General features: G+C 43.6%; 1 protein-coding gene across 2 annotated transcripts in view; it reads right to left on the reverse strand.

Moving 5' to 3' along the window:
* Positions 1-1,402: 1,402 nt before the first annotated feature.
* Positions 1,403-16,786, reverse strand: part of LOC110510287 (1,4-alpha-glucan branching enzyme 1a) — a 157,014-nt gene continuing 141,630 nt past the window's right edge. For both annotated transcript variants that reach the window (XR_016493168.1, XM_036968271.2), the window contains 2 exons: positions 11,342-11,474; positions 1,403-2,179 (listed from right to left, as the gene is read on the reverse strand). Coding sequence is in view for 1 of the 2 variants with exons in the window: in XM_036968271.2 (XP_036824166.1) it covers positions 2,117-2,179; positions 11,342-11,474 (196 nt within the window). In the remaining variant the exon portion in view is untranslated. The remainder of the gene's footprint in view (positions 2,180-11,341; positions 11,475-16,786) is intronic.

Below are 16,786 nucleotides of genomic sequence, written 5' to 3' on the forward strand. Positions count from 1 at the left end.
AGTTTAAATGAATAGTGTACTTCCTGTTCTGATATCAGTTTAAATGAATAGTGTACTTCCTGCTCTGATATCAGTTTAAATGAATAGTGTACTTCCTGTTCTGATATCAGTTTAAATGAATAGTGTACTTCCTGCTCTGATATCAGTTTAAATGAATAGTGTACTTCCTGCTCTGATATCAGTTTAAATGAATAGTGTACTTCCTGTTCTGATATCAGTTTAAATGAATAGTGTACTTCCTGTTCTGATATCAGTTTAAATGAATAGTGTACTTCCTGTTCTGATATCAGTTTAAATGAATAGTGTACTTCCTGTTCTGATATCAGTTTAAATGAATAGTGTACTTCCTGTTCTGATATCAGTTTAAATGAATAGTGTACTTCCTGCTCTGATATCAGTTTAAATGAATAGTGTACTTCCTGTTCTGATATCAGTTTAAATGAATAGTGTACTTCCTGCTCTGATATCAGTTTAAATGAATAGTGTACTTCCTGCTCTGATAGCAGTTTAAATGAATAGTGTACTTCCTGCTCTGATATCAGTTTAAATGAATAGTGTACTTCCTGTTCTGATATCAGTTTAAATGAATAGTGTACTTCCTGTTCTGATATCAGTTTAAATGAATAGTGTACTTCCTGTTCTGATATCAGTTTAAATGAATAGTGTACTTCCTGTTCTGATATCAGTTTAAATGAATAGTGTACTTCCTGTTCTGATAGCAGTTTAAATGAATAGTGTACTTCCTGTTCTGATATCAGTTTAAATGAATAGTGTACTTCCTGTTCTGATATCAGTTTAAATGAATAGTGTACTTCCTGTTCTGATAGCAGTTTAAATGAATAGTGTACTTCCTGTTCTGATATCAGTTTAAATGAATAGTGTACTTCCTGTTCTGATATCAGTTTAAATGAATAGTGTACTTCCTGTTCTGATATCAGTTTAAATGAATAGTGTACTTCCTGTTCTGATATCAGTTTAAATGAATAGTGTACTTCCTGTTCTGATATCAGTTTAAATGAATAGTGTACTTCCTGTTCTGATAGCAGTTTAAATGAATAGTGTACTTCCTGTTCTGATATCAGTTTAAATGAATAGTGTACTTCCTGTTCTGATATCAGTTTAAATGAATAGTGTACTTCCTGTTCTGATATCAGTTTAAATGAATAGTGTACTTCCTGCTCTGATATCAGTTTAAATGAATAGTGTACTTCCTGCTCTGATATCAGTTTAAATGAATAGTGTACTTCCTGTTCTGATATCAGTTTAAATGAATAGTGTACTTCCTGTTCTGATATCAGTTTAAATGAATAGTGTACTTCCTGTTCTGATATCAGTTTAAATGAATAGTGTACTTCCTGTTCTGATGTTATCACCGGTAAAGAATCAGAAAGAGACATCCTTATTCATCTATCACAGTACAAGTTATATTTAATTTAAATTCCCAGTCTGCCGTAATATACTGTTAAGACATTCACATTCACAATACAGTAACAGATTATTACCCTAAACACTGTTTTGACAGCTGCGTTTCTGTGTCCTCCCTCTAAAACAGTAAACTAACAGACACCTAAACAAAAAAAGGGGCACAAATAGCTCCCTGTGTCCCTACATAGCGCTCTACAGTTGACCGGAATCCCCATTAGAAGGGAATAGGGTGCCATTGAGACAGATCCCATCGTGTTCCTCCTGCACAAACAGTGTTCAAAACACAGTGAAAAGTGTATTATAAACTAACACATGGAAGTCTGTAACATAAAATCTGACTTTGTGTCCCTTTCTTTTACTCATAAGGCTGAAGTCAACATGTGTAAAACTAATATCAGATATGACTAAAATGGCCTTGACTTTTTGTGTGTGGAAGACGAGGTCTATTAAACTGCAGTGAAAAAGTCAGCCGGTGCCTCTGCAAACTATTTAGTTCTAGACTAGCTGAACATGCAACACAATGATTCAGTGTGTGTGTGTGTGTGTGCGTGTGTGTATGTGCGTGTGTGTGTGTGTGTGTGTATGTGTGTGTGTGTACAGTAGGTCTTTCTGATCGACATCCTCTCCCCTCTGGTAGTATCAGGTTATTACGGGACACATCCAACGACCAGGAGCCCTCAACCCCTCTTCCTTAGTAACAGTAATCTAGCTCCTCATTGGCCAGAACCAGCGCTGTCCGGCAGGGAATGTAGATCTGAGAGAGAGGGACAGAGAGAGAGGGAGGGACAGAGAGACAGAGAGAGAGAGAGAGAGGGACAGAGAGAGAGAGAGAGAGAGACAGAGAGAGGGACAGAGAGAGAGAGAGAGAGGGACAGAGAGAGAGAGACAGAGAGAGAGAGGGACAGAGAGAGAGAGAGAGGGACAGAGAGGGAGACAGAGAGAGAGAGAGAGAGAGAGAGAGACAGAGGGACAGAGAGAGAGACCGAGAGAGAGAGACCGAGAGAGAGAGAGAGAGAGAGGGACAGAGAGAGAGAGAGAGAGAGAGAGAGAGAGAGAGAGAGGGACAGAGAGAGAGAGAGGGACAGAGAGAGAGAGAGAGGAGAGAGGGACAGAGAGAGAGAGAGAGAGAGAGGAGAGAGGGACAGAGAGAGAGAAAGGAGGAGAAGAAAATCATACTTTGCTGTTAGGAGCTCTGTAATACATTGTTGATCACTCATCCAAGATTCCACAGTGGAACCGTTCCTGGGGATCACCAGAGGAAAAAGGCCTGACAACCATTAACAATCAACTCACTCTCTCTCTCTCTCACACACACACACACACACACAGGGAAGGGGAACAGCCCACTGTCTGGGACTGAACACCTCCACACCCCCCTCTCTTCTCCATCCCCACTCTCCTCTACTCCCCATCCTCTCTACATCCCCACACTACGTTGGCCAGACTACGTTGACCAGACTACATTGGCCAGACTACGTTGACCAGACTACCAGACTACATTGACCAGACTACCAGACTACATTGACCAGACTACCAGACTACGTTGGCCAGACTACCAGACTATGTTGGCCAGACTACCAGACTATGTTGACCAGACTACCAGACTACGTTGGCCAGACTACCAGACTACGTTGGCCAGACTACCAGACTACGTTGGCCAGACTACCAGACTACGTTGGCCAGACTACCAAACTACGTTGACCAGACTACCAGACTACGTTGACCAGACTACCAGACTACGTTGACCAGACTACGTTGGCCAGACGACCAGACTACGTTGACCAGACTACGTTGGCCAGACGACCAGACTACGTTGGCCAGACGACCAGACTACGTTGGCCAGATGACCAGACTACGTTGGCCAGACTACCAGACTACGTTGACCAGACTACCAGACTACGTTGACCAGACTACCAGACTACGTTGACCAGACTACGTTGGCCAGACGACCAGACTACATTGGCCAGACAACCAGACTACATTGGCCAGACGACCAGACTACGTCCATGAGTAAATAAACTACCTCTACCCTCATTTCTATTGGCGAACATTCAATCACAGGAGAATAAACTGGATGAGCTCCGTTGGAGACGATCCTATCAACGAGACCTGAACAACTGTAATATCCTGTTTCTCAGAGTCGTGCATGAACAACGGGAAGAATAATATACATCTCGCTGGCTTTTCTGTGCATCGTCAGGACCGAGCGGCAGCCTCGGATAAGACTAACGGGGGAGAGGTGTGTCTCTCTGTTGACAACAGCTGGTGCGTGATCTCATATTAAGGAAGTCTCGAGGTTTTGCTCACCTGAGTTAGAATACCTCATTATAAACTGTAGACAGTTTATCAAGAGAGTTTATCTATATCTATATTTTTTGCAGTATTATTTCAGTAACACTTTACTTGACGGGTATTAGGACATACGACATGGTTATGACCATATTATAACAAGTTATAATATGCTGTCAGCTGAAAGAGTGGGGTAACATCTCACAGCAAGAACTGGCACATGTGGTGCAGTCCCATGAGGAGGAGATGCACTGCAGTACTTAATGCAGCTGGTGGCCACACCAGATACTGACTGTTACTTTTTGATTTTGACCCCCCTTTTGTTCAGGGACACATTATTCCATTTCTGTTAGTCACATGTCTGTGGAACTTGTTCAGTTCATGTCTCAGTTGTTAAATCTTATGTTATGTTCATACAAATATTTATACATTTAAAGTTTGCTGAAAATAAACACAGTTGACATTGAGAAGACTTTTCTTTTTTTGCTGAGTTTATTTATCTGTACATGGAATTTGTATATTTGGCACTATCTGATGTGTGGAGACATTTTCACTTTTTGTTAACTAGTAAATAGTAGCCGACAGCAAAGTGTGTTTAAATCATTTCTAACTTGTTAACAATTTCTGCTCGTTTGTTTTTATTACCATGTTGTGTTTTAGTTTGGTTGAGCCTGCTGAGTGTTGATTCACCTGTTTCCATACATGATTTATTTAAAATACCATGTTGTGTTTTAGTATGGTTGAGCCTGCTGAGTGTTGATTCACCTGTTTCCATACATGATTTATTTAAAATACCATGTTGTGTTTTAGTATGGTTGAGCCTGCTGAGTGTTGATTCACCTGTTTCCATACATGTTTTATTTAAAATACCATGTTGTGTTTTAGTTTGGTTGAGCCTGCTGAGGAGTGTTAATTCACCTGTTTCCATACATGTTTTATTTAAAATACCATGTTGTGTTTTAGTATGGTTGAGCCTGCTGAGTGTTGATTCACCTGTTTCCATACATGTTTTATTTAAAATACCATGTTGTGTTTTAGTATGGTTGAGGCTGCTGAGGAGTGTTGATTCACCTGTTTCCATACATGTTTTATTTAAAATACCATGTTGTGTTTTAGTTTGGTTGAGCCTGCTGAGGAGTGTTAATTCACCTGTTTCCATACATGTTTTATTTAAAATATCATGTTGTGTTTTAGTATGGTTGAGCCTGCTGAGGAGTGTTTATTCACCTGTTTCCATACATGTTTTATTAAAAACATGTATCTTACAAAGGAGTTGTTTAATCTAACTGCTTAAATATTTATCTGTACGTGGAATTGTATTTGTTGTTTTCAAATCTTTACAGGAAAATGCAACGGGCACTATTTGATGTGTGGAGACATTTCACTGCAGCTAATGTAGAAGGAAAAGCTGTGTACATTTGCAAATACTGTGCCAAATCATATGTGAAGAATGCAACAAAGATGCAGAATCATCTGGCCAAGTGCATAAAGTTCCCTCAGCTCTCACAACAAGCAACCTCTGACAAAAGTCCCTCTACTTCTATTCGAGGTGAAAAGGATGAATCAGACACCTTATCGATAGCAACAACTCATGGTCCTCCTGGAATTAGAAGTTGTTTTGACTCAATGGAGGAACGTAGTCAGAGAAATGCTGACGAATGTCTTGCTCGAGCTGTGTGTACAACTGGTTCACCTCTGATGCTCACAGGCAATGTGTATTGGAAGATATTTCTGAACATTGTTCGTCCAGCAGACACCCCTCCAACCACACATGCTTTATCTACTCATTTGCTGGATGCAGAGTTCAAGTGAAGGTCAAGCATATCATAGAGAAAGCAGACTATTGCAATCATCTCTGATAGGTGGTTGAATGTTCTTAGACAAGGAATAATTAAGTACATCATGTCCACCTCAACAGACACACCGGTCTCTACATTGCAGATGAGCTGAAGGCAGTCTGATGACCTTGGACCACAGAAGGTATTTGCACTGCTGACAATGCTGCGAACATGAAGGCTGCTTGGTCTAAAGTGGAGGAGTCATACCCTCACATCACATCCATATGCTGTGCTACTCATGCATTGAATCTGCTCCTCAAGGACATCATGGCACTGAAAACAATGGATACACTCCACAAGACAGCCAAGGAAATGGTTAGGTATGTGACGGTTCATCAAGTTACAAGTGTTGTTATCATGTTTGTTTCCTGGAGGGGAACGAGTCTCTCCAAGAAACGGCCATATCACAGTCTGCCGATATGGACAGCCCCATCAAGAGGATCCTCCTGGATGATGTATTTTGGGACAGAGTGGTAAGCACCCTGAAACTCCTGAAACCTATAGCAGTAGCCATTGCATAGATTGAGGGAGACAATGCCGTCCTGTCTGATGTTCAGACTCTGCTTGCAGATGTAAGAGAAGAAATCCGTACTGCCCTGCCCACTTCACTGTTGCTCCAAGCAGAGGAAACTGCAGTTCTGAAATGCATCAAAAGCGTGAAGACTTCTGCCTGAAGCCCATACACACTGCAGTGTACATGTTGGACCCCAAGTATGCTGGCAAGAGCAACCTGTCTGGTGCAGAGATCAACAAGGCCTGTGGTGTCATCACTACCGTGTCTCGCCACCTTGACCTGGATAAGGAAAAGGTTCTTGGAAGTCTGGCGAGGGCTTTGGAATGGAGATGCAATATGGCAGTGGTGCCAACATATCTCATCAGCCACCTGGTGGAAGGGACTTTGTGGATCTGAGGCTCTTTACCCTGTTGCCTCCATCATCCTCCAAATCCCACCAACATCAGCCGCCTCAGAGCGCAACTGGTCCTTGTTTGGGAACACACACACCAAAGCACGCAATATTGAGTGTTGAATTTTTGAGCCCGACATCGAGCCATCCTCAACAAGGTTGGACAGTGACAGTGAAGATGATGCCTCAGAGTCTGATGTTCAAGAGGTGGACATTGAGGAGGTCCAGGGAGAAGACATGGAAGCCTGAGAGGAAGACAACCAACGCTTTAGTTTCTAGACTATCATTTTATAGGTGTTGAAAAGGTTTTGGGAGATGCAATTGATCATTGGGGATCATTCAATATTCTCTTTATTTTGTGGTTCAGTGAAATCATCCCATGTGAAGAGTCAACTCATTTAATTAAAGTTCAATTAGTAACTAAATTGCTTTAAAAAAAAATATATATTGGAAGGATTTAATCATTTGCAATTATGTATCAATCAAGTAAGTCTACTTATGGTAAAAGGTTTGTGTCCATATGATATGATAAATATATCCAAAGCAAAAAAACATCTACATTTAAATGGTATTAATATTAATTTGTATATAATTCCGTTAATTCCCATATATTTTTTTTCAATCCCATATAATCCCGTTATATTCCCACGGGAAGTTTTAACCTCTGAATATTCCCCAACAAAAACAAAACAAAAATATACATGATCAAATACAAATCTTAGAATCAACTATTAAAGACTACCAGAACCCACTGGATTCCAGAACCCACTGGATTCCAGAACCCACTGGATTCCAGAACCCACTGGATTCCAGAACCCACTGGATTCCAGAACACACTGGATTCCAGAACCCACTGGATTCTCCAATTACATTGAATGAGTTACAGGACAAAATAAAAACCCTCCAACCCAAAAAGGCCTGTGGTGTTGATGGTATCCTCAATGAAATGATAAAAGAGACCACAAATTACAATTGGCTATACTCCAACATAATTCTTAGCTATGGCATCCTCCCCAATATTTGGAACCAAGGACTGATCACCTCAATCTACAAAAGTGGAGACAAATTTGACCCCAATAACTACTGTAGGATATACGTCAACAGCAACCTTGAGAAAATCCTCTGCATTATCATTAACAGCAGACTTGTACATTTCTTCAGTTAAAACAATGTACTGAGCAAATGTCAAATTGGCTTTTTACCAAATTACCGTACAACAGACCATGTATTCACCCTGCACACCCTGATTGACAAACAAACAAACCAAAACAAAGACAAAGTCTTCTCATGATTTGTTGATTTCAAAAAAGCTTTCGACTCAATTTGGCATGAGGGTCTGCTATGCAAATTGATGGAAAGTGGTGTTGACAGAAAAACATTCGACACAAACAAGTGTGCGGATAAAATTGGCAACAACAAAACATTTATTTCCACAGGGCCGTAGGGTGAGACAGGGATGCAGCTTAAGCCCCACCCTATTCAACAGAGTTGAAGTCGGAAGTTCACATACACTCAATTAGTATTTGGTAGCATTTCCTTTAAATTGTTTAACTTGGGTCAAATGTTTTGGGTTGCCTTCCACAAGCTTCCCACAATAAGTTGGGTGAATTCTGGCCCATTCCTCCTGACAGAGCTGGTGTAACTGAGTCAGGTTTGTAGGCCTCCTTGCTCGCACATACTTTTTCAGTTCTGCCCACAGATTTTCTATAGGATTGAGGTCAGGGCTTTGAGATGGCCAATCCAATACCTTGACTTTTTGTCCTTAAACCATTTTGCCACAACTTTGGAAGTATGCTTGCGGTCATTGTCCATTTGGAAGACCCATTTGTGACCAAGCTTTAACTTCCTCACTGATGTCTTGAAATGTTGCCTCAATATATCCACATAATTGTCCCTACTCATAATGCCATCTTTTTTGTGAAGTGCACCAGTCCCTCCTGCAGCAAAGCACCCCCACAACATGGTTGGGATGGTGTTCTTCGGCTTGCAAGCCTCCCCCTTTTTCCTCCAAACATAACGATGGTCATTACAGTCAAACAGTTCTATTTTTGTTTCATCAGACCAGAGGACAATTCTCTAAAAAGTACGATCTTTGTCCCCATGTGCAGTTGCAAACCGTAGTCTGGCTTTTTTATGGCGGTTTTGGAGCAGTGGCTTCTTCCTTGCTGAGCGGCCTTTCAGGTTATGTCGATATAGGACTCGTTTTACTGTGGATATAGATACTTGGTACTTGTTTCCTCCAGCATCTTCACAAGGTCCTTTGCTGTTGTTCTGTGATTGATTTGCACTTTTCACACCAAAGTACGTTCATCTCTAGGAGACAGAACGTGTCTCCTTCCTGAGCGGTATGTGGAGGTCTACAATTCTTTTTCTGAGGTCTTGGCTGATTTATTTTCATTTTCCCATGATGTCAAGCAAGGAGGCACTGAGTTTGAAGGTAGGCCTTGAAATACATCCACAGGTACATCTCCAAATTACTTAAATCATGTCAATTAGCCTATCAGAAGCTTCTAAAGCCATGACATCATTTTTTGGAATTTTCCAAGCTGTTTAAAGACACAGTCAACTTAGTATATGTAAACTTCTGACCCACTGGAATTGTGATACAGTGAATTATAAGTGACATAATCTGTCTGTAAACAGTTGGAAAAATGACTTGTGTCATGCACAAAGTAGATGTCCTAACCGACTTGCCAAAACTATAGTTTGTTAACAAGATGTGTGGAGTGGTTGAAAAATGAGTTTTAATGACTCCAACCTAAGTGTATGTAAACTTACGACTTCAATTGAAAATGTCAACGACTTGGCGAGGGCAGTCTGCAGCACCCGGCCTCACCCCACTAAAATCTGAAGACAAATGTCTACTGTTTGTTGATGATCTGGTGCTTCTGTCACCAACCAAGGAGGGCCTACAGCAGCACCTAGATCTCCTGCACAGATTCTGCCAGACCTGGGCCCTGACAGTAAGTCTCAGTAAGACCAAAATAATGGTGTTCCAAAAAAGGTCCAGTCACCAGGACCACAAATACAAATTCCATCAAGATACCGTTGCCCTAGAGCACACAAAAAACTGGCCTAAAGATCAGCGCCACAGGTAACTCCCGAGTGGTGCAACGGTCTAAGGCACTGCATCGCAGTGGTAGAGGCGTCGCTACAGTCCCTGGTTCAAATCCAGGCTGTATCACAAACTGGCTGTGATTGGGGCGGTGCACAATTGGCCCAGCGTCGTCCGGGTTCGGCAGTCATTGTAAATAAACATTTGTTCTTAATTGACCTAGTTAAATAAAGGTTAGAAAATAAATAAAATAAGCTGTGAACGATCTGAGAGACAAGGCAAGAAGGGCCTTCTATGACATCAAAAGGAACATACATTTCAACATACCAATTAGGATCTGGCTAAAAGATTCTTGAATCTGTCATAGAGCCCATTGCCCTTTATGGTTGTGAGGTCTGGGGTCCGCTCACCAATCAAGACTTCACAAAATGGGACAAACACCAAATTGAGACTCTGCATGCAGAATAATGCTTAGGTTGATACCCTCTAATTATCAAAATCCAGAAAAGAGCCATCCAATTCTACAACCACCTAAAAGGAAGCGATTACCAAACCTTCCATAACAAAGCCATCACCTACAGAGAGATGAACCTGGAGAAGAGTCCCCTAAGCAAGCTGGTCCTGGGGCTCTGTTCACAAACACAAACACACCCCACAGAGCCCCAGGACAGAAACACAATTAGACCCAACCAAATCACGAGAAAACAAAAAGATAATTACTTGACACATTGGAAAGAATTAACAAAAACAGAGCAAACTAGAATGCTATTTGGCCCTAAACAGAGAGTACACAGTGGCAGAATACCTGACCACAGTGACTGACACACACTTAAGGAAAGCTTTGAATATGTACAGACTCAGTGAGCATAGCCTTGCTATTGAGAAAGGCAGCCGTAGGCCCTAGGCTATATATATATATATATATATATATATATATATATATATGACATTTGTAATGTCTGTATTCTTTTGGAACTTCTGTAAGTGTACATTTAATTTATTTCACTTTGTTTATTATCTACTTCACTTGCTTAGGCAATGTTAACATGTTTCCCATGCCAATAAACTCCCTTGAATTGAATTGAGAGATCCAGAGCCACAGAGCCAGAGCCAGAGAGAGAGAGAGAGTCAGAGCGAGAGAGAGAGCCAGAGAGAGAGAGAGCCAGAGAGAGAGAGAGAGCCAGAGAGAGCCAGAGCCAGAGAGAGAGAGAGCCAGAGAGAGAGAGAGCCAGAGAGAAAGCGAGAGCCAGAGAAAGCGAGAGCCAGAGAGAGCCAGAGAAAGCGAGAGCCAGAGAGAGCGAGAGCCAGAGAGAAAGAGAGAGCCAGAGAGAGAGAGAGCCAGAGCCAGAGAGAGCCAGAGCCAGAGAGAGAGCGAAAGCCAGAGAGAGCGAGAGCCAGAGAGAAAGCGAGAGCCAGAGAGAAAGAGAGAGAACCAAAGAGAGAGCGAGAGAGAAAGACAGAGGAGAGAATGACAGTAATTGGGAGCAGAAACTGCATATTCAGTATTAGCAGGACACTACCTTTGTTTTATAAGATGTGTGTGTGTGTGTTTGTATATGTGTTGTATGTGCGTCTACCAGAACCTGCCTCTGCCAACACCATGGGTAAAAAGCACATTTTCAAAAGTGGATGAAGCAAAGCAGAGTCATACAGGGGCTGCAGAGGAACCGACTTGGACCCAACACCCACCCAGCGGTACTGTATCCTACCCACCCAGGGGTACTGTATCCTACCCACACAGGGGTACTGTATCCTACCCACCCAGCGGTACTGTATCCTACCCACACAGGGGTACTGTATCCTACCCACACAGCGGTACTGTAGCCTACCTTCAAAGAGTGTGGCTGCCATTGGTCGTTCACGCCTTTAAATGGTTCCTGTTCGGTGAAGAACTCTGTGTCTGTGTCCAGTCGACCATGTCCCCCATACTGCTCAGCATCACTGTCCAGCTTGATACGATATCTGAGGGGGGTTAAGGAAGGATAGAGAGTGGGAGGGAGAGATGGAGGGTGGGAGAGATGGAGGGAGGGATGGAGATGGAGGGAGGGAGAGATGGAGGGAGGGATGGAGAGATGGAGGGAGGGAGGGTGGGAGGGATATAAGGATGGATGGAGGGAGGGATGGAGAGATGGAGGGAGGGAGGGATATAAGGATGGATGGAGGGAGGGATGGAGAGATGGAGGGAGGGAGGGATATAAGGATGGAGGGAGGGAGAGATGGAGGGAGGGAGAGATGGAGGGTGGGATATAGCCATCGATAAAAGACAGTACTGTGCAGCCGTCTTCATCGACCTGGCCAAGGCTTTCGACTCTGTCAATCACCATATTCTTATCGGCAGACTCAGTAGCCTCGGTTTTTCTGATGACTGCCTTGTCTGGTTCACCAACTACTTTGCAGACAGAGTTCAGTGTGTCAAATCGGAGGGCATGCTGTCCGGTGCTCTGGCAGTCTCTATGGGGGTGCCACAGGGTTCAATTCTCTGGCCGATTCTTTTCTCTGTATATATCAATGATGTTGCTCTTGCTGCGGGCGATTCCCTGATCCACCTCTACGCAGACGACACCATTCTCTATACTTCCGGCCCATCCTTGGACACTGTGCTATCTAACCTCCAAACGAGCTTCAATGCCATACAACACTCCTTCCGTGGCCTCCAACTGCTCTCAAACGCTAATAAAACCAAATGCATGCTTTTCAACCATTCGCTGCCTGCACCCGCACGCCCGACTAGCATCACCACCCTGGATGGTTCCGACCTAGAATATGTGGACATCTATAAGTACCTAGGTGTCTGGCTAGACTGTAAACTCTCATTCCAGACTCATATCAAACATCTCCAATCTAAAATCAAATCTAGAGTCGGCTTTCTATTCCGCAACAAAGCCTCCTTCACTCACGCCGCCAAACTTACCCTAGTAAAACTGACTATCCTACCGATCCTCAACTTCGGCGATGTCATCTACAAAATAGCTTCCAATACTCTACTCAGCAAACTGGATGCAGTTTATCACAGTGCCATCCGTTTTGTTACTAAAGCACCTTATACCACCCACCACTGCGACCTGTATGCTCTAGTCGGCTGGCCCTCGCTACATATTCGTTGCCAGACCCACTGGCTCCAGGTCATCTACAAGTCAATGCTAGGTAAAGCTCCGCCTTATCTCAATTCACTGGTCACGATGGCAACACCCACCCGTAGCACGCGCTCCAGCAGGTGTATCTCACTGATCATCCCTAAAGCCAACACCTTATTTGGCCGCATTTCATTCCAGTTCTCTGCTGCCAGTGACTGGAACAAATTGCAAAAAATACTTTTATCTCCCTCACCAACTTCAAACATCTGCTATCTGAGCAGCTAACCGATCGCTGCAGCTGTACATAGTCTATCGGTAAATAGCCCACCCAAATTACCTACCTCATCCCCATACTGTTTTTATTTATTTACTTTTCTGCTCTTTTGCACACCAATATCTCTACCTGTACATGACCATCTGATCATTTATCACTCCAGTGTTAATCTGCTAAATTGTAATTATTCGCCTACCTCCTCATGCCTTTTGCACACAATGTATATAGACTCTCCTTTTTTTCTACTGTGTTATTGACTTGTTAATTGTTTACTCCATGTGTAACTCTGTGTTGTCTGTTCACACTGCTATGCTTTATCTTGGCCAGGTCGCAGTTGCAAATGAGAACTTGTTCTCAACTAGCCTACCTGGTTAAATAAAGGTGAAATAAAAGAAATAAAAATAAGGACGGATGGATAGATGGATGGATAGAGTGGGTGGGTGGGTGGGTAGGTAGGTAGGTAGGTAGGTAGGTAGGTAGGTAGGTAGGGATGGATGGGTAGGTATGGATGGATGGATGGGTAGGTATGGATGGATGGATGGATGGAATCAGGGGTTGACAGAAAGTCATCAGCATAGATAGTTGTTACAGTGCCTTGCGAAAGTATTCGGCCCCCTTGAACTTTGCGACCTTTTGGCACATTTCAGGCTTCAAACAAAGATATAAAACTGTATTTTTTTGTGAAGAATCAACAACAAGTGGGACACAATCATGAAGTGGAACGACATTTATTGGATATTTCAAACTTTTTTAACAAATCAAAAACTGAAAAATTGGGCGTGCAAAATTATTCAGCCCCCTTAAGTTAATACTTTGTAGCGCCACCTTTTGCTGTGATTACAGCTGTAAGTCGCTTGGGGTATGTCTCTATCAGTTTTGCACCTCGAGAGACTGAATTTTTTTCACATTTCTCCTTGCAAAACAGCTCGAGCTCAGTGAGGTTGGATGGAGAGCATTTGTGAACAGCAGTTTTCAGTTCTGTCCACAGATTCTCGATTGGATTCAGGTCTGGACTTTGACATGGCCATTCTAACACCTGGATATGTTTATTTTTGAACCATTCCATTGTAGATTTTGCTTTGCCTTTTGCTTGCCTGTAAACTTTTGACTGTATATTTCCGTTACAAAATGTTTTTTATACAGTGTACTAATGAATACACCCCCATGGTCTTCCAAACACCTCTGTCAGTGACCAATCCTCACCACTAGGGGTCCTCAGCTGCTACAGAGATCAAGAGATGGAGTCTGGCTTCACAACACAACATGACATACCGAACACTTCCTCCTGAAGTACCACACATTTCAAACCAATGGATTGGGTTTAGTGGGACCATCATTTTTCTTATTACCAGTCTTTTCCTTTCAAATCAGTGAAGTGGACACTTTGGGAGAAAGGTGAGATTATTGGGATGTACTCTCTGCCTCTCTAGGATGTCAGTGACCAGTCATCACCACTAGGGGTCCTCAGTGATTTATCTACAGAAAACAGTTCAGGGAAGGACTGGCTTTAATAACATTACATATATATATTTATTTTTATTTAATTCTTTTTATTTATTTAACCCTTTATTTAACCAGGCAAGTCGGCTAAGAACAAATTCTTATTTACGATGGTGGCCTTCCCCCGGGCCGAAACCTAGACGACACTGTTATGTGCCGTCCTATGGGACTCCCAATCACGGCCGGATGTGATACAGCCTGGAATCGAACCAGGGGTCTGTAGCGACGCCTCTAGCACTGAGATGCAGTGCCTTAGACACTCTGGAGCTTATAGGCTACTCGGGAGCCCACTCCCACTCGGGAACCCACTCCCACTCGGGAACCCACTCGGGAGCCCACTCCCACTCGGGAGCCCACTCGGGAACCCACTCCCACTCGGGAGCCCACTCCCACTCGGGAACCCACTCCCACTCGGGAGCCCACTCGGGAGCCCACTCGGGAGCCCACTCGGGAGCCCACTCCCACTCGGGAGCCCACTCGGGAGCCCACTCCCACTCGGGAGCGTAGCGGTCTAAGGCACATACTGAATGTTGACACCGGATATGACAAGACAAAACACGCTAAACGTGCGCACGTGGACACACGTGGACACACGTGGACACGCACACGGAGGCAATTAATGCTTCCCTTGCCCCTGTTCTCAACCTGCCTGGCTCGTAATTTAGAACAAAGATCATACCACCTTTATCACCTGCTAGGAGAGGGAGAAGGATCAGAGAGAGAGAGAAAACAGATCAGAGGGGGAGAGAGAGAGGGAAGAAAAAGAGGGGATTCAGAAGGAAATTGGAGCTTCTGGAGGGATTTCTACTAAAACCTGCAAACACAAGACAATATCCTGCTGTTCCGTCCCAAGCTACCTGCACTCGTCCTCTAGAGGCCTTTTGAATTCCTTGCTGAAGTTACACTGGTGAAATGGAGGACGAATACAGCACAATTACACCTAACAGTACGGACTGGGTCTCTCTCTCTCCCTCTCTGAGGACACCTGCCACACAATGTAAGAGAACAAGTAGAAGCTTCCTCTGGTCTTTCCTTCCTCCTCCTCCTCTCTGATTCTGGGTGAATCTCCCACTATCTGAAAACAAACCAGCACAATGTAAATCTCTGCCTTCTTTTCTCTTTCCGCCTGCAGTTTCCTCTCCTCTCTCTTTGTCTTCTAGCTGCAGTTCACCGTTTCCCTCTCTCCTTAGTTAACATGACACCGTTTCCCTCTCTCTCCCTAGTTAACATGACACCGTTTCTCCCTCTCTCCCTAGTTAACATGACACCGTTTCCCTCTCTCTCCCTAGTTAACATGACACCGTTTCCCTCTCTCTCCCTAGTTAACATGACACCGTTTCCCTCTCTCTCCCTAGTTAACATGACACCGTTTCCCTCTCTGTCCCTAGTTAACATGACACCGTTTCCCTCTCTGTCCCTAGTTAACATGACACCGTTTCCCTCTCTCTCCCTAGTTAACATGACACCGTTTCCCTCTCTCTCCCTAGTTAACATGACACCGTTTCCCTCTCTCTCCCTAGTTAACATGACACCGTTTCCCTCTCTCCCTAGTTAACATGACACCGTTTCCCTCTCTCCCTAGTTAACATGACACCGTTTCCCTCTCTCTCCTTAGTTAACATGACACCGTTTCCCTCTCTCTCCCTAGTTAACATGACACTGTTTCCCTCTCTCTCCCTAGTTAACATGACACCGTTTCCCTCCCTCTCCTTATTTAACATGACACCGTTTCCCTCTCTGTCCCTAGTTAACATGACACCGTTTCCCTCTCTCTCCCTAGTTAACATGACACCGTTTCCCTCTCTCTCCCTAGTTAACATGACACCGTTTCCCTCTCTCTCCTTAGTTAACATGACACCGTTTCCCTCTCTCTCCCTAGTTAACATGACACCGTTTCCCTCTCTCTCCCTAGTTAACATGACACCGTTTCCCTCTCTCCCTAGTTAACATGACACCGTTTCCCCCTCTCTCCCTAGTTAACATGACACCGTTTACCTCTCTCTCCCTAGTTAACATGACACCGTTTCCCTCTCTCTCCCTAGTTAACATGACACCGTTTCCCTCTCTCCCTAGTTAACATGACACCGTTTCCCTCTCTGTCCCTAGTTAACATGACACCGTTTCCCTCTCTCTCCCTAGTTAACATGACACCGTTTCCCTCTCTCTCCCTAGTTAACATGACACCGTTTCCCTCTCTCTCCCTAGTTAACATGACACCGTTTCCCTCTCTCCCTAGTTAACATGACACCGTTTCCCTCTCTCCCTAGTTAACATGACACCGTTTCCCTCTCTCTCCTTAGTTAACATGACACCGTTTCCCTCTCTCTCCCTAGTTAACATGACACCGTTTCCCTCTCTCTCCCTAGTTAACATGACACCGTTTCCCTCCCTCTCCTTATTTAACATGACACCGTTTCCCTCTCTGT

This window comes from Oncorhynchus mykiss, chromosome 29 (assembly GCF_057628025.1).
Source record: "Oncorhynchus mykiss isolate SJ-2025 chromosome 29, ASM5762802v1, whole genome shotgun sequence".
Lineage (NCBI taxonomy): Eukaryota > Metazoa > Chordata > Actinopteri > Salmoniformes > Salmonidae > Oncorhynchus > Oncorhynchus mykiss.